Here is a 19,104-nt window from a genome sequence, read left to right on the forward strand (position 1 = left end):
TTCAAGTTTCCCAAGCTTAGCCATAAGCTTTTCCTGAGGTATCTTAATATCCCAATACCCAAATCGACTTGAAGGAAGGCCCAAGCTCAATTCTAAGTGATCTTATCACGGACTATTGGCCCCAACTCAGGGCCATTTTGTTTTGATATTTCCTCATCTGCAAAATGGGGATTCAGTACTTGGTTTCCCTCCTAAACCTATATGCCAAGCACCATGTAGAACCTGATTATACTGTACTTATCCCCATGCTTAGTACAGTGCTTGGCATATAGTCAGCGCTTAACAAATACCACAGTTATTATGATTATTATTCTGATTTTTTTTTGGCCAGACCAGATCCAGTCCAATTCTGTGAGTCGATTCAAACCCATGTAAACACAATCTCGGTTATCCAGTTTATTTTAATCCCTTATGCCACTTAATTCTTACTTCTAAAACATTCTAATTCAAAATTGATTCTTTTCTGTGGTCCTACAATATTAATTACCCCCTTCGGAGAAAATTCAGTTAAGAAAATAATAAGAAAATAATTATGACTGGTACCTTTTCCAAATATTTTTCTGCACTGGTAATCAGCATTCCGGCACCCTCCATCATAACAATATGCGGTACCACTGCGACACAAATGCCCGTTGAGCACATGCAAGTCAGGGGGACATAATCCTGAGGTCCCGTTACAATATTCCTTGATATCGCACTCTAAGTCAGCTATATTCCTACACAATGTGCCTTTTGGCTGAAACTGAAAAGAAAAAAGCATGAAAAACATGTATATTTTAGGCAGTGACACCGGAGGGTTTTAATATAAGCAAAAAAATTTGTCAGTCAAGCCCACCTAATTTTTGGCAAATCTTTTATATTTTTTACTAGCAGAATGAGCTATTCTGTGATCATATTCTATGGATGGTGGCTTCATTTTTGTTTGCTCGCATGGTCTATTTTGCCTACTTCTCTTTCTGAATTTCTTGAAAGGTTATTTTTTTCTCTCTCACTGCCCCTTAAGCTTGTCCATTTCTCCCTAACTGTTTTTCTCTTCCTAGTTTTCTCCTGTCTTTTCTTCCCTCTTCCCATCCCTTACACGGTCTTCTCCTCTCCTCCTCCAGTGCTTTCACCATATTTGGGGAAGCACCACTGCCCAGCATACATAAAGTGCCACTTTTACTGTTTACTTACAAGTTATGGAGGAAGGCCAGAGGTGATCCCCCAGGGTTCTGCACAGGCTGCAGAAACTGGTCCTCATTACTTAACCTTCCCCAGCCCCAGAGGACCATGGCCACTAGCTCCATACCACCATTAACTTTTGGCAAATCATTCCATCCCATGGAGACAGCCAGGAATTCTCTCTGGGGTCAGAAAAAGCAGGGAGTAGTGATAATAATGACAGTGGTATTTGGAAAGCACTTACTCTGTGCCAAACACTGAACTGAGCACTGGGGTAGATCCAAGATCATCAGGTTGGATACTGTTCCTGTCCCACATAGGGCTCATAGTCCAAGTTGGAAGGGAGAAATAGAATTGAATCTCCATTTTGCAAATGAGGAAAAGCAATTATTAAGCAATTGCAATGTACCAGGCACTGTACTAAGCACTGGGGAGGATACAAGCAAATGAAGTTGGACAGAGTCCCTGTCCCATGTGGGGCTCACAGTCTCAAACCCCATTTTACAGACGAGGTAACTGAGGCATAAAGAAGTGAAGTGACTTGTCCAAGGTAACACAGCAGACAAGTGGTGAAATCAACATTAGAAACCAGGTCCTCTGATTTCCAGTCCTGTGCTGTTTCCACTATGCTGTGCTGCTTCTCAGGGAGTGTGGTGCTGCCACCAGTTCCATATTGTTCTCCCCCCACCCCCACCCCTCGCAGATAGCTAGAGCCCAAGTCCGACATTCCTGGCAGGAAGCAGCATGGTCTAGTAGAGAGAGCTCAGGCCTGGGAGACAGAAGGACCTGAGTTCTAATCCTGGCTCTACCAATTGCTTGCTGTGTGACGTCATGCAAGTCACTTAGCTTCTCTGTGCCTCAGTTTCCTCAACTGTAAAATGGGGACTCAATATTTAGACGCTGAGCCCCATGTGGGACAAGGCCTGTGTCTGATTTAATTAACTTCTACCATCCCCAGTGCTTAGAACAATGTTTGACACATAGTAAGCACTTAACAAATATCAAACAAAAAATAAAAGGGCAGTGCTTCCCTGGGGGTTCAGGGAGACCCTATGGCACTGCTACTCTCACTGACCACTCTGGCAGTCTCCAAAGTTTCTGCCTACTTACCTCATGCCTGAACCCCAAATACAAGGCTGGGTCCATTTCTAGGAGCCATGGTATTGAGCTGCTAACAGGGCAGTGCTGGATGCTTGGCTCATCCTGCTCCAGAGCACATGCAACATGAGAACATCACTCTAGACCCTAAACTCTGCTCTGGTTCAGCCTGGTTTTACTTGACAGAGTTGCAGAAAATCCTCACTTAAATTTTAGCTACTTACTGCCACACCACTTGGAGGCTGAAAGCAAAGAATACACATTTGTGGATCATATTTAAACTGTAAGCTCCTTCCTCTAGACTGAAAGTTCCTTGTGGGCAAGGAATACATCTCCCAACTTGGTTATATTGTACTCTCCCAGGTGCTTAGTACAGTGCTCGGAATACAGTAAGCGCTTAGTAAATACGATTAATTGATTTAGTTGCTATCTTTTATAATCAAGGAGCATACTGTTTCAGAGATCATTTTTTGTATTGGGTTTTTCACCAAGAGAACCCACAAATCCATACATTTTTAAAGTGGTATGACCTATATTGCATTACTTCATCATTAGAGGCCTTGAATTATTGACCAACATTAGAATGCAATTTGAGGATGGAATATTCAAAACGACAAAACTCTACTGTATAAGTTTTTGCTATGCAAATGAAGGCAGGAGGGAATCTCGGTGCCTTTTACCATGGGTATGGAGAATCAGGTGGGGAAGAGAGGAGCACTAATCCTAGATGAATGAATAGATGCAGTTTTGCCTTGGTTGCAAAAATAATTAGGAACAGCTTTGCAGAGGGGAGTAAAAACACAGTAAGCACTCAATAAATATGATTGATTATATCTTCTATGAGGAAAGGTTAAATGGAAGACTAGGGAAATTAGTTTATTTAGTCCATAGAAAAGGTGGCTGAGGAGATACTAAATGAATGATACTTCATTCACTGAGAACAGGGCAAGAGGGAATGGCCTTAAATGACAGCAGGGAGGTATTAGGTTAGACATTAAGGAGAACTTTATGAATATAAAAGTAGGAAGATTTTGGAATATGTTACTTAGGATGGTTGGACTCTCTTTTGGAGATTTTCAAATCAATCAATCAATGGCATTTTCTGAGTGCTTACTGTGTGTAGGGGCTGTACTAAGCACTTGGGAGAGTACAATAGAGTTGGTAGACACAAACCCTGCCTACAAAGAGTATACAGCCTAAAGAAAATGGGAGGGTTTGAATGCAAACTGCCAATGACCTAAATTATTTTTTATGATCTGCGTTGTTCATTCATTCATTCAATCGTATTTATTGAGCGCTTACTGTGTGCAAAGCTGTGTACTAAGCGCTTGGGAAGTACAAGTTGGCAACATATAGAGACAGTCCCTACCCAACAGTGGGCTCACAGTCTAGAAGGGGGAGACAGAGAACAAAACAAAACATATTAACAAAACAAAATAAATAGAATAAATATGTACAAATAAAATAAATAAATAGAGTAATAAATACATACAAACATACATAGATATATACAGGTGCTGTGGGGAAGGGAAGGAGGTAAGGCAGGGGGGATGAAGAGGGGGAGGAGGGGGAGAGGAAGGAGGGGAAGGCCTCCTGGAGGAGGTGAGCTCTCAGTAGGGCTTTGAAGGGAGGAAGAGAGCTAGCTTGGCGGATAAGCGGAGGGAGGGCATTCCAGGCCAAGGGGATGACGTGGGCCGGAGGTCGACAGCGGGACAGGCAAGAACGAGGCACGGTGAGGAGATTAGCGGCAGAGGAGCAGAGGGTGTGGGCTGGGCTGTAGAAGGAGAGAAGGGAGGTGAGGTAGGAGGGGGTGAGGTGATGGAAAGCCTTGAAGCCGAGGGTGAGGATTTTCTGCCTGATGCATAGGTTGATTGGTAGCCACTGGAGATTTTTGAGGAGCGGAGTAACATGCCCAGAGCGTTTCTGGACAAAGACAATCCAGGCAGTGGCGTGAAGTATGGATTGAAAAGGGGAGAGACAGGAGGATGGGAGATCGGAAAGGAGGCTGATACAGTAATCCAAATGGGATAGTATGAGAGCTTGAACGAGCAGGGTAGTGGTTTGGATGGAGAGGAAAGGGCGGATCTTGGCAATGTTGTGGAGATGAGACCAGCAGGTTTTGGTGATGGCTTGGATGTGAGGGGTTAACGAGAGAGCGGAGTCGAAGATGACACCAAGGTTGCGGGTTTGTGAGACGGAAAGGACGGTTGTGCCATCAACAGTGATGGGAAAGTCAGGGAGAGGGCAGGGTTTGGGAGGGAAGACAAGGAGTTCAGTTAAGTGCTTAATGTGTGTGAGGCACGGTACTAAGCGCTGGGATAGATATAAACTACACAGGTTGGACACAGTCCATGCCCCACATGAGGCTGACCGTTTTATTCCCCATTTTAAAGATGAGGTAATTAAGGCACAGAGAAGTGAAGTGACTTGCCCAAGGTCACACAGCAGACAAGTGGCAGAGCTGGGATTAGAACCCAGGTCCTTCTGACTCCCAGGCCCGAGCTCTATCTACTAGGCAACACTGCTTCCCAGGCTAATTCTCACTACAGGATAATTAAAAAACAAACTGGGTGCCCTAAAGGGCCAGACTCCAAATTTTCCAGTGACTACTCAGCACAAACCTGGATAGGGTAAGCCTGAGATTTCTATTAAATTTAGATGGAGCATGTCACAGGTACTTTTCATGGGAACCAAAACATGAAAAATACACTGATATTGACTTGAATCTCAATGCATCATATTAATTGAAACAGAGCAAAATAAAATGAATTTAAATGGCAGAAGGAGGAATTTAGGTTAGAATAACTTAAATTGTGAAAACAATTAAGGTGATTTTGATAGTGAGTTTCTCAATAATATGGTTTTTACTATGGATTTTTGGATAGAATATGACAACAGAATTAGGGGACATTCTTCAAATAACATGTCTGCCTGGATACAGCACAATGTGGTGCTAGAAGGCATTATTGCATAGCTGCCCAATGCATTGGGTATGAGGTACAGCAATATGAGATTTCCTTATCATGGGGTCTTTAAGAATGCAAGATTTGGACTATAGAAAAACTGATTGGATTTATTTCCTTTTATTCATTCATTCAACTGTATTTATTGAGCACTCATTGTGTGCAGAGCACTGTATTAAGCACTTGGGAAGTACAAGTTGGCAACATATAGAGACGGTCCCTACCCAATAATGGGCTCACAGTCTAGAAGGGGGAGACGTACAACAAAATAACACATGTAGACAGGTGTCAGAATCGTCAGAATAAATAGAATTAAAGCTATATGCACATCATTAACAAAATAAACAGAACAGTAAATATGTACGAGCAAAATAAATAGAGTAATAAATCTATACAAATATATAAACAAGTGCTGTGGGGAGGGGAAGGAGGTAGGGCGGGGGGATGGGGAGGAGGAGAGGAAAAAGGGGGCTCAGTCTGGGAAGGCCTCCTGGAGGAGGTGAGCTCTCAGTAGGGCTTTGAAGGAGGGAGAGAGCTAGCTTGGTGAATGCATGGAGGGAGGGCATTCCAGGACAGGGGAAAGACGTGGGCCAGGGGACGACGGCAGGACAGGTGAGAACGAGGTGCAGTGAGGAGGTTAGCAGCAGAGGAGCGGAGGGTGCAGGCTGGGCTGCAGAAGGAGAGAAGGGAGGTGAGGTAGGAGGGGGCGAGGTGATGGACAGCCTTGAAGCTGAGAGTGAGTTCATCAGAAAGGATAGACAATTATCATTCTGGGACAGGGTAGGTGCACCACTGCTTAGTGTTAATGAACTCTATCTTCTTGGAACCTGGTAAGCTCTTCCACTTTCTTAACATTTGTTTACTTTCCAAGTAGTTTTCAGTTATTTTCAGTAGTTTTCTGTCACAAATCTGCAACTCATGGATTGCCCCTGGCAGATGTGATCAATGATTTTACAGCCATTAATAACTAGTCCTGTCTCCACCTCTCCCACAACCTATTTCTCCCACATCACTTTAAAATCGATATGACCACTTGATTGTGAGCTTACATTTCAGGATTTCTTCCCCCTTCCTGATTTCAAGGGCCCTTACACTCACTGCTACCTTGAGTAGCCTCAAAACAGTATTCAGAGTGAAGCAGGCTACTAGCTAAGTGGAGAAGGCAACTGAGCCAACAACACCTTAGGATGTAGCTGCCTCTGTCTCAGTTCTCGTGCTGTTTCCCTAGTCTGGACCTCCCTCCTCCTCACCCAAATGTGACAGACCACAGGACTCTCCACGTTCAAAGCTCTCTTACAATCTCACCTCCTCCCACAAGCCTTCCCCACTTTACTCCCAGTACCCCAAGTCAAAACAATACATAGGCCATCTCTATACATATCCTTCCTCAGTTCTTCTATATATATGCATAATCTCTTGCACACACAATTGTTTATTCTGATTACTCTGATTTGTCTCCCCCATTTTGGGGTAAGATCCTTGTAAAACTTTACGCTCATTTTGGCCAGGGAAACGTGTCTACCAACTCCATTCATTTCATTCGTTCTTTCAGTCGTATTTATTGAGCACTTACTGTGTGCAGAGCACTATACTAAGCACTTGGGAAGGTACACTATAACAATAGACACATTCCCTGCCCACAACAAGCTTACAGTCTAGAGGATTCTGTAAAACTGTACCCTCCCAAGCTTATTCATTCATTCAATCGTATTTATTGAGCGCTTACTGTGTGCTGTGTGCTGTGCACTGTACTAAATGCTTGAGAAGTACAAATCGGCAACATATAGAGATGGTCCCTACCCAACAACGGGCTCGCAGGCAGTCTGGGGAGGGGATGGGCAAAGGGAGTGGGGAGGGGAGAGCAGCCTGGGAGATTTGGAAGGGGAATATGGAGGACGGAGCATATGCCATGAAGGAGGATGTCGTGTTGGGGGGGAACCTAGGAAGAGACTGGGGAGAGCAGAGCCTGAGTGGGAGGGAGGGAGGTGAGGAAAATGGCTGGGGGGAGCTGGTGGGGAGGGGAGGGCAGCTCTGTATACAGTAAGTTCTCAGTAAATATGATTGATTGATTGATAAGCAGGGAACTTGTCTTATGCTTGCTGTACTTTCCCCACGTGCTGGTACAACTAGTAGTAGTAGTAGTAGTAGTTATTATACTATTTGCAGTGGATAGGGTGGACTTCTAAGTTAAATAGGAGGCCCATAAGAAGATGCAATATTACAGGGGAAAAGATTCTGCCTAAACATCTTTGATTCATTCATTCAATCATATTTATTGAGCGCTAACTGTGTACAGAGCACTGTACTAAGCCCTTGATCTGTTGCATTTCACCCTTCCATGCTGAAGCACAAGAGAAGGAATTGTCAGCTCACGAAAGGGTCATATCTCATTGAACATCATTACATCAAATGTGAAGATAAAAAAATCTTTCAACTTGGTGGTAGTAGTAATGATACTTATTGAGCATCCACTAGGTGAATGACTACACCACTCACTTAGGAAAGAACAACAGCAATAAGTGACCCATTCCCTACCCATAAAGAGCTTACACCTTGCATTAGATCTGCCACAGGCAGACATAGCAAATGCTTTTTGGAAACTACAAGGAAAAACAAATACTTCATAAATGTGAATCAGCACTTACCTCACAGTCCTGGCAGCATAATCCGCTACTACACTTTGCTCCCCGTTTCAGTTTACAAGATTGTGCATCACAGCATCTATTATTTGTACATGACTGAAAATAAATACTCAAGGTTACTGAAAGCAATTATGATTTTGCACCCCAAATAAAGCCATTAAATATAAGTAGTTTACTGCTTCATTTAGCTGCTCATTTATGTTCACAAGATTACTAATTCTCTTCATTCAAATTGGCTGGTAACATATAATCTTTGGGCAAAATTGGTTTCTTCATTCCTTCTGTTCTAGCAAATAGCCTTTTGGGTAATACAATGCACTATATTAGTTAGCAGGAGTCAAATATGTTTCTTCCAGGAGTTTCTCTCTTAGCAATCAGTCCTTATTATCCTCTCCCAGTCAGTAGGAAATCAAAGAGTTAAGGAAGCTGTCTGTCCCAATAATTCAGCTCTGCCTCTTTTATACTATTTTTTATTCAACTTGCTCTGGAGCTGTAAGGCTGTAATGGCTCAGTCTTACAAGAGCTCCAAAGTATTCTTAATATTGCACAATCTGGTGCCAGTAAGGTTAGTAGCTAGAAAAAAAGGCTCTAATAGATTATTTTTAGGGTTTTATCAAACAAAATCAATGACAACTTAATTTTGATTGCCAGCTATCATTTATCTTTCAATTTCCAACACCCTTTTTTCACGCAGCGGGAGGAACATGGAATTCATTACCACAGGAAACTGGGTAGGCTAAAGGTGGTTTGGATAATTCATGGATGAGAGGTCCCTTAGGGTGTATTGAAGGGATAATTAGGGATGTTAAAGGGTTTGGAGAAAGTTAAATAGATTCAATAGGAAAAGTTGTAAATATCATTATGAATAACAATAATAATGGCATTTGTTAAGTGCTTACTATATGCAAAGCACTGTTCTAAGTGCTGGGGGGATACAAGGTGATCAGGTTGTCCCACGTGGGGCTCATCATCTTAATCCCCATTATACAGATGAGGTAACTGAGGTTCAGAGAAGTTAAGTGACTTGCCCAATGTCACACAGCAGACATGTGGTGGAGTTGGAATTCGAACCCATGGCCTCTGACTCCAAAGCCCGTGCTCTTTCCACTGAGCCATGATGCATCCCAAACCACAGTGACTGATGTCAAGGATGATAACAATTACACAATTCCTCCAGCATCCTTTGCTATCAGAGCCATAATGATCAGTATTTCATGTTCTCAAAATCTTCAGACAACATCAAACCCATGCAACAATTTAATAAAGACCTCTACATGATACTGTTCACTAGTATGTCTTAGGATTTAGATATTAAGGGAAGGATGGATTTGCAGACAAACTATTTCTCACAAAAACAGTGCATCAACACCCCAGACAACTTCCCACTATTAATAAAAGTAAGCCTCACAGAACACCGAGCAAGCTACGAAATATGCATCACTGGGGATGGTGACATCCATATGGACATTTAAGTCTCCAAGAATCACTATAGAGATGGAGAATGATGGGACACCAACACTGAAGGAGATCCAAGGCTATGCAAACTGAAATCAAATCCAGGAATTCTGTACATCCTTGAAGAGACGTATGAGCCCACATACATTCTGACTGGAGAGTGGAGAGAGTTCTTCGTCATCATAGACAGGAGGAAATTTTAAAGATAGCACAACACTTTGAAATTGCCCTAACATACTTTTCACCACTGAGGAAAATAGTTAACTTGACCCAAATGGGAAGAAATGATTTTCATTCCACCTTTTAATGATGTGATCTCTGCTATTCAGATGACATGATGATAGACAGACCTGTTAAAATCTACAAGCAGGAAAGGGATGAACTGCTCAGTTCCTTGAACTAACCCTCCCTCAACAAGTGGAACACTGAAGAAATGTCTTAAGATTTCAAAGATCCCACATTATCACCACTTTCAAGAAGAAAGGAGAGGGACCTGTCAGAAAAACTATTACAGGATCTCACTGCTTTCCACTACTGGCAAGATACTAGCCAGAGTTCTCCTTTGCAGACCTTTTTTTTGTTTGCTTTGCTTTTTGTTTGCTCTTTTTTATGGTATTTGTTAAGTGTTTACTATATACCAGGCACTGTACTAAGTTCTAGGGAAGATATGAGATAATCAGGTTGAACACAGCCCACATCTTAATCCCCATTTTACAGATGAGGTTACTGAGGCACAGGGAAGTTAAGTGACTTGCCCAAGGTCACACAGCAGACAAGTGGCACAGCTGGCAGTTTCAAGATTGACCATGAACTTCCTGATCCCTTCCTCTGCTATTTACATACCTATCTTCCACCCCAAACTTCCCATCTCCAGCATCGAACCCATCAAGCTCACTACCATTAACCCGTGCCTACACCTCAACCCATCTACTTTCTAGTCCCCAGGCCCAACTCACTCAGCATTCAATCACTGAGATTTGGCTTCTGTTTGGGCAAGTTCCTCAAAAGCAGGAATGTATGATGGGGTACAATATAAAACCTAGAATATAGATTCGTTTAAAACCTCTGGAAATATTCAATATTTAAATGCAATGCTCTAACATGAAACAAAATGATCATTTATTCTCTAATTCAAAACATTATATCACAACGGTAACTAAATAAGGAGTTATCTTATTACCCCATCATTAGTCTTTACAAGGGGCTATAGAAGACGTTAGCTCTCCAGACAGCATGGCTCAGTGGAAAGAGCATGGGCTTTGGAGTCTGAGGTCATGAGTTCAAATCCCGGCTCTGCCAACTGTCAGCTGTGTGACTTTGGGCAAGTCACTTCACTTCTCTGTGCCTCAGTTACCTCATCTGTAAAATGGGGATGAAGACTGTGAGCCCCACGTGGGACAACCTGATTACCTTGTATCCCCCCAGCGCTTAGAACAGTGCTTCACACATAGTAAGCACTTAACAAATACTATTATTATTATTTTTTCAACTTCAGTGAAAGTTTGTCCAATTTAGATGGAACAGTAACCTTCTTTACTTCAGAACTTATCTTGTAGCAAGCTAAATCCTTCTGAACATCTCTGCACATATTTGCACCCCTCTGCCTATTATTTTCTTCTTTGATCATTTTTAAAAGTGCATCTGTTTTCTTGACCATCAATGTGCGACTTTTTAAATCCAAAAATTGTAGCTGGTGGTAAAGCTAAGATTGTAGCCTCAGCAGGTTTAAAGACCATCTCCTTCTCCTCCACAACCAGAGAGTGGAATTCTCTCCACTTCATCTGAAAGCAGCACAGAGTTCATTCATTCATATTTATTGAGTGCTTACTGTACAGAGAATTCATTCATTCAATCACATTTATTGAGCACTTACTGTGTGCAGAGCACTGTACTAAGCACTTGGAAAGTGCAATTTGGCAGCAAACAGAGACAATCCCTACCCAACAACTGGTTCACCATCTAGAAGCACTGTTCTAAGCACTTGGAAAGTACACTACAGCAAATACAGAGTTATGAGGGAAGGTTGATGGGGCAGAGATTTGAGGTAAATTCAGTCAACCTCTTCTACCTCACTGCAATCCTGTGCAGCTTTCAGAGGAAGCAGAGAAGCCAGTTTTCAGTTTGTTTGTTTGGGGGAGCAGGGAAGGCAGGGGAAAGGAGGTGGGGATATGGCTGAACAAAGATTTTGGATCAAAAGTAGCTCTGAATCGGGGCAGCCCAGGCAGGGCTAAGATCTTTCATTCATTCATTCATTCAATTTTATTTATTGCGTGCTTACTGTGTGCACAGCACTGTACTAAGCGCTTGGGAAGTACAAGTTGGCAACATATAGAGACGGTCCCTACCCAACAGCGGGCTCACAGTCTAGAATAAGCCAGTCTAGATCTCTCCTCAGATCTCTGCCCCTTCACCTCAGCTCCATCTGTGCTGCTTCCCACTCAAGACTTCACCTGAAACCAAGAAACTGGGTTTCAAGTCTCCTTTTCTCCTTTTCTCCCATCAGGCAGCCTGATGGGAGAAAAGGCTAGGGAGGGAATCGAATTCCCTGAAGAGGCTGATGCATTGATGGGCAGAGTTTGCGGATCCTGAGCTATGTCAGCAATTTGTAATTCGCAGTGTAACACTGGATTCTGTTTTGTGGTTATGTGGATCATTTGTGGAGGTTGGATGGAAGGTGAGCACTTCTGTAGGTTTAATAAAATCAGGCAATCAGATTCCGTCCCCGTCCCCCCAGCTTATCTAGACCCAGGTAACAACTACACAGCTCTGTGGATTTGCTACTAACCTCTGGAGGGCCACAGTCACATTCTTCATTAGCTTCCTTAATGAAGTTGCCACAAGTGGGAGCTCTGTAAGTTGGGCTCAAATGTGGCTGGTTCTGAAGACATTCTGCTCCGGGCCTCGAAATGAAGTTTTCAAAGTCTACTATGCTGCAGGTGCTAAAAGTCTTTACACCACTGGAATGCCTAAAAATAAATTATGTAGCTACAATGAACAGATGTTGTCTTAAAAAACTGTACTCGAGAAACCTATGGAATGCTCTGAACTGAGGACTATTTCAATCATTCAATCAGTACTGTTCTTCTATCACTGGAAGCCCTAGTAGTGAAACAAAATACGTACAGACGTAAGTAGATATAACTGTACATATCCTTAATTTATTTATTTTAATTTCTGTCCCCCCATCCTAGAGTATGAGCTGATTGTAGGCAGGGAACTTGTCTACCAACTCTGTTAAATTGTTATATTATACTCTCAAAAGTGTTTAGTACAGTGCTAGGCATACTGTAAGCACTTGATAAATATGATTTATTGATTGATCATAAAGGCCAACTAAAGCCCCTCTTGAATCTACAGGGCAATTCAAAGGTACCCCAAAATTAACTTGGCATTTTGGGGGCCTTTTTATCAGACGATCATAGAAGGTTCTGGAAAACTCTTTTTCTAAAAATGACAGCTTTCCCTCTAGATTTTAATGGGTAACTTACCTAATTCTGCATTTTAAACACTACACTTCACTCAGTGATCTAAGTAAATGGGTGTACAGGACAATTTTAATCGAAATGATGTCAATTTGATTTTTTTTTTTAACACTGCAAGGTCATTTCACCAGAAGTTTTTAACTTCCATATTTGGAGCTTTGCAATGAACTGCAAGATTAACACCACTCCATGAAAACTGAAGGAAGTTAAATTATTCTTTTATTGTTCCTGACCAAGTTTCTAAGGATTCAGTAGAAATAATTGGAATCTTATTTCAAAAGAGATCATAACTTTCCATTCTGAAGAAATGAGGATATACAATGATGAAAATTAAAGCCTACCCAATTCCAAGAACTGAGAATAAGTGAAAAATAATTTCTAAAAATTGGAAGTGGCTGCTCTGGGGAAGAAAGGGGGAGCAAAAACAGGAAGAGAGAGGCTTAATCTATTCCCCTGGGGAATGATTTTGGCCATTCTGGGGGAGAAATATAAAGGGCTGTTCCTTTCACTTTCAAAAATTCTGGTTTATAAACTCATAGACAACTACTGTCTTCCTGATCCCATCCCCCAACCCCCTCCAAACCAAATAAAACCCCTCTCATTTAGTACTTCTCTACTACTGGAAGACAGATTTTCCACCAGTGGATACCTTCTCAGAACTAACCTTCACTATGGGGACTACCCTTCCATGACTGGACTCTATAGTAACCACAAATGGAAGTGGTTCAAACCTCTCTATGAAAATCCTCTGTCTCCTCTACAAAACACATAACCACAAGCAGCCCCTCTAAACTACTCTCCTCTCTCTCCTGGGCTGGAATCAAACACTCCCAGGAATATCATCCCCTTTCAAGGACTGAAACCTGTTCCAGGGAAATCCATTCTCTGAGGAACAAACCCTACTCTCTCTCCATCCCCTGCAACCTTCCCTTTGACAATGATTACTCCCCACCCTTTCCTCCTTCTTAGGACAATCTTCAGCACTAAGAACAGTGCTCAGTGCTTAGAACAGTGCTTTGCACATAGTAAGTGCTTAACAAATACCATCATTATTATTATTATTCAGCAAACTCTCTCAGGGCTAGCTTCCTCTGTTCCTGTGCTTATTTTGCCTTGTGTGGGGAGAAATCTTCACAAAGAAGATCTCCTCTCACTTATAGGAAATATTTCCTCACTTGAAGAAATATTGCTGGACTGATGTTCCTTCCCTGGGCCCTTTCATGGAACATTACTCCCAATTTTAAAACAACTTCCATCCCCCCATCTCACACAATACTTTTTTTCCCCATATACCCTTTTACAGTCCTCATAAACCACTATTCATCCTCCAAAATACTGTATTCCAATTTGATAGAAAAAATATCTTACACTGCCTCAGGGTTCATTATGCAGACCGCTCCTGAACAATGACACTTCTTAATGTCATCATACGATATGCCCAGATTAAGTCCCAGCAACTGTGCAATAATAACAGAAAATGTCTCCAAGCTTATCATCTTCGGATACTAAATTTTTAAAAATAGAAAAAAAACTAGTTAGAAAATAAACTTAACAAGCATTAAAATAAACTACCCAATTATTTTTGTTCCTATCAAACATTTACAATCATATTTCACCATTTGTTTCCTTTTTGTTTGGATACCCCTACTGAATAGTGTACTTTAAATTATCCATACCATAGATAGAGAATGAGGATTCCAATATTCCAAAATCACTAATAGCTGACTTTGAAATGGTTCCTAGAATGATTATTTGCATAAAATTAACTACATTTGAAAAAAAGCAATTTTGGAGGTACTTTAATTCTAAATATAACTAGAGTCATTTCCCAGTCAGAATGCCTGGAGCCTTTATCTTCAGGCTATCCCCTATCAGTACATGGTCTCTTTAATGTAACTCAATGGGAGATTTAAGTCTTACAGATTAATTTTAATAGTGGCATTCGTTCAAGTGTTTCCTATGTGCCAAGCGCCGGGCTAAGCACTGGAGTAGATTCGAGGTAATCAGGTTGGGTACAGTCCCTATTCCACATGGGGTTCTAAGCAGAAGGAATAATGCATATTTAATATCCATTTAACAGTCAGACTCATATTTATTGAGTGATTACTGTGTGCAGAGCACTGTACCAAGTGATTGGGAGAGTACAATTTAACAATAAACAGACACATTAACAGTCAGACTCATATTTATTGAGTGATTACTGTGTGCAGAGCACTGTACCAAGTGATTGGGAGAGTACAATTTAACAATAAACAGACACATTCCCAGACCACGATGAGCTTGCTGTTTAGAAAAGCAGAGAAGCAGCACGGCCTATTGGATGTAGCACAGATCTGGGAGTCAGAGGGGGCTGGGTTCCAATCCCGGTTTCAATCCCAGCTGCACCACTCTTCTGTTGTGTGACTTTGGGCAAGTCACTTAACTTCTCTGTGCCTAAGTTACCTCATCTGTAAAATGATTAAGACTGTGAGCCCCATGTGGGATTCATTCCCTCATTTGTATTTATTGAGTGCTTACTGTGTGCAGAGCATTGTACTAAGTGCCTGGGAAGTACAAGTCAGCAACATGTAGAGACGGTCCCTACCCAACAACGGGCTCACAGTCTAGAAGGGACCTGTGTCCAACCTGATTACCTTGTATCTACCCCAGCACTAAGTAGAGTGCCTAGCACATAGTAAGCGCTTAAATACCATGAAAAAAACAGATGAGGAAACCGAGGCCCAGAAAATGAAAGCAAACTGCCCAAAGTCACACAGCAGGTAAGTGTCAAAGCCAAGAGTAGACCCCAGGTCCTCTGACTCCCAAGCCCATGCTCTTTCCATTAAGCCATGCTGTTTCTCAGATGATATTTGGCTCCTTTCTATCAGTTTTCCCTCATTATTTATTCCCCGGTCTATTATTTCTTACTGTCACAGTCTAAAATGGAGGGAAAATGGGTACTGGAATCCCTGTTTTACAGATGAGGAAACTGAGACCCAGGGAAGTTAAGTGACTTGCTCAAGGTCACACAACAGGCTAGTGGAAGAACCAGGAATAGAACTGAGGTCCTCTGACTCCTAGGCCCCATCACTTCTGACTTGGCTCAGTTAACGTCTGGTTCAGCGTCATTCTTGCTGCTGCATCTCAGCTAGTGCGGCCTACTGTTTTTGCATAACTCCGTTTTGAGGAGGACACACCTAAAGTACTCACCCATTCCGACAACACGTGCATGCATCTACTCAAGCCACTTCTTCCAACACTATGGCATGCTGTATCCAGGGAGGCTCAGGCTGTCAGGAGAAAATTTCCTAACTACCGAACGATGTTCTAGCCAAAACACAGAATGGCAGAACTAAGTTGTTCAGGTTTTGATGGACACGGATAAACGGGATGGCTGGTACTGGACCCACCCTGACCATAGACTCCTTATATACTCTAGGCTCTAGCAAAAAGTGAAGAATTCCAATGCAATCAAAGACATGTAAATGCAGTTACTCCAACCAATACTCACATAGGCAAAGACTGTATGCCTTCACTAATGATAAGGCTAGGTGACAAGGATTTAAACTAACATTCTAAATCCCATTGCATCAGTTATAATTTACAAAACTATATTTTAGAATGACTACATTTACATATCTATTTCTGATTTGTTAATATTTGTTCGGGAATTTGAGTCTCAGGGAACTAAGCAGGTCACACAGCTGATATGTGGCAGCCCCTTCTCCCTCCTGTTCATGCAAGAATTGACAGCAAGTAGAAGGGATTTCCCCACTTCTGCTGTTGGGATGGCTAGCAAGAGTCTCTTAGTCCATCCATCCTTGCTATTTAAGGGGCCTGTACACCAGTGTTGAAACTAAACCTATAAATACAAAAAAATGCCTTTTGTAAGATGGAATGATACCAGAACAAAATTAGGTTCCATTGTTTGTGATATTCATGTAAAAATTACATCTGAAAATTTTAATTACCTATGAAAATGTTTTCTAAGTTTATATTTACATATAACCTCTCCATGTCACCTGGCTTTATCATCAATGAAGACATGCAATATTTACCTGCCTATTTGAGCATTTGTTGGAGTAACTGCATTTACCTGTTTTTGAGTCCATGAGACTTTTTCCCTTTTTGCTATATTCAAAAGTGGAAAAAGTATATACATCATAAGCATTTTAAATTCTAGGAAGGTTTGATTCCATACCAGAGCAATTCCTGCAGCATACTTCCTATGGCACATTTTTCCAGGAAAAGTTGCTCCCACATAATTAGGATGATCCTTGTAGCTGAACAACAAAAATAAATTATATTAATTGAAAAGGAATTTGTCATAAAATGTTGAAAATTTCATCAGGTTTTTCTTATAATCATTTTCACTCCTCCCCAAAATTGCAAATGCTAAGTATCTTTTTATGGCTGTTCCATCATTTGGCTGTGTTAAGAAGCTCCAAATTTCAGCCCCCTTTCTGACCACCCAAAAACTGTTCAGTGATTCACTTTAGGGGCCTGATTTTGGCTGGGTAGGTAGAAGACCACTCCTCAAGAAACTCCAATGGTTGCACATCTACCTCCATGTCAAACAAAAACTCCTCATCATTGGCTTTAAAAACACTTAATAACCTTGCCCGCTCCTACCTCAACTTGCTACTCGCCTGTACAACCCAGCCTGCACACTTTATTCCTCTAATGCTAACCTTCTCACTCTACCTCCATCTCATCTATCTCACCACCGACCTCTCAGCCACATCATACCTCTGGCCTGGAATGCCCTCCCTCCTCATATCAGACAGATAATTGCTCTCCCCGACTTCAAAGCCTTATTGAAGGCACACCTCCTCCATGAAGTCTTCCCTGACTAAGCCCTCCTATATACTTTTCCCACTCCCTTCTGCACACCTTTTAAATGCTCCTTCAGTCATCCTCCCTCCCATTCCCACAGCACATATGTATATATCTGCTATTTATTTATCGATTTATTTATTTACATTAATGTCTGCCTCCCCCTCTAGACTGTGAGCTCGTTGTGGGCAGGAATGTGTCTGTTTGTGGTTAGATTGTACTCTCCCAAGCTTTCAGTACAATGCTTCGCACACAGTACGTGCTCAATAAATAAATACAACCGAATGAATGAGTGAATGAATGAGCATTCAGCTCACTCATGAGCATGGAGCACACAGTAAGTGCTCAATAAATAAATACAACTGAATGAATGAATGAAGCTCACTGTGAGGTAGCAGCAACAGGTAAATCCAGAAAGTGAGATGCAACCAAAGGGTGTGAACCCTCCCCAGCCTTGCTGATTCACACGTTTTCTACCTACTGTAGCTGCTGCTCCTGGGGCTTGGGGTGAAGTTGTGGATGTGTGTGTGTAACACATGAGTGGCAGATGATTATTTCAAGTGTGAGGGTTAATTTGACAAGGGGCTCCCAGGAAGGCAGGCATTGGTGAAAACAAGAGGCAGACACACAAACAGGCTCGAGGTGATAGAGAAAGAGAGCCAGGACAGGAAGGGGTTAACAAGGACACCTAGAGAGAGACACCAGTCAGGACTTGGTGGGGAGTCTGTTCGCTATTTAAATCAGGGCAGGATAAGGGCCGGAACACCTATTCCAGGCTCTGGGCTGAGGCCAAGTTAAGTCCTGGGCATCCTCTTTCTGCTTCCAGCCTGGGCTTCACCTGCCATTTCCCACTGAGGAAGGAGACAAGAGGGAGCCTTGGCTCCAACTCCCAAGTCACCTCCTTATTTCAGCAGGGGAAGTGAAGCCCAAAAAATCTGTGGGAAAAAAGCTAAAGGTTTGACCCCCTTGGTCTCAGTGCTTAAAGGGTGGCACTGGTACTTGGGTGTGTATACACATTTATGTGTATACACATTTATGTGCACTTGTCTGCCGCCACTTGGCTCACTCTTCCTCTTCTTCCCTCAAATCCCATGGTCTCCATCAACATTTTTTCAATCTCTGTCTCCCTCTCTCTACTCTCCTCTCCCATTCCTCCTTTTCAGCTAGGGCCCTAGAAACTTTACTCTCTAAAGGCCTTGTCCCTTTCACCCAAAGGAAAGATCACCATATACTTCGCAAACATTCAACAGTCCAGCTAAGGCCTGACAACTTAAAAATATTAACATTGCTGATGGCCGCCCTTATCAAACATTCGACTAACAACATTTTCAGTTTCTTTCATCCAGAAATTTTGATCAAACAATGATAATAATAATAATGATAATTGTTAAGTGCTTACTATGTGCCAAGCACTGTTCTAAGCACTGGGGTAGATACAAGTTAATTAGTTTGGACACAGTCCCTGTCCCACATGGGGTTTACACTCTA

The 19,104-nt window shown here is 42.0% G+C and overlaps 1 protein-coding gene across 1 annotated transcript in view; it reads right to left on the minus strand.

The window, feature by feature from the left end:
- Positions 1-19,104, minus strand: part of LOC119928819 (disintegrin and metalloproteinase domain-containing protein 18-like) — a gene marked incomplete at its 3' end in the record, with an annotated part of 46,033 nt that overhangs the window by 11,796 nt on the left and 15,133 nt on the right. Inside the window, exons 10-14 of the mRNA XM_038747336.1 lie at positions 16,982-17,063; positions 14,170-14,306; positions 12,105-12,285; positions 7,868-7,960; positions 544-742 (exon numbers count right to left, since the gene is read on the minus strand). Coding sequence (XP_038603264.1) covers positions 544-742; positions 7,868-7,960; positions 12,105-12,285; positions 14,170-14,306; positions 16,982-17,063 — 692 coding nt within the window. The remainder of the gene's footprint in view (positions 1-543; positions 743-7,867; positions 7,961-12,104; positions 12,286-14,169; positions 14,307-16,981; positions 17,064-19,104) is intronic.

This window comes from Tachyglossus aculeatus, chromosome 5 (assembly GCF_015852505.1).
Source record: "Tachyglossus aculeatus isolate mTacAcu1 chromosome 5, mTacAcu1.pri, whole genome shotgun sequence".
Classification (NCBI taxonomy): domain Eukaryota; kingdom Metazoa; phylum Chordata; class Mammalia; order Monotremata; family Tachyglossidae; genus Tachyglossus; species Tachyglossus aculeatus.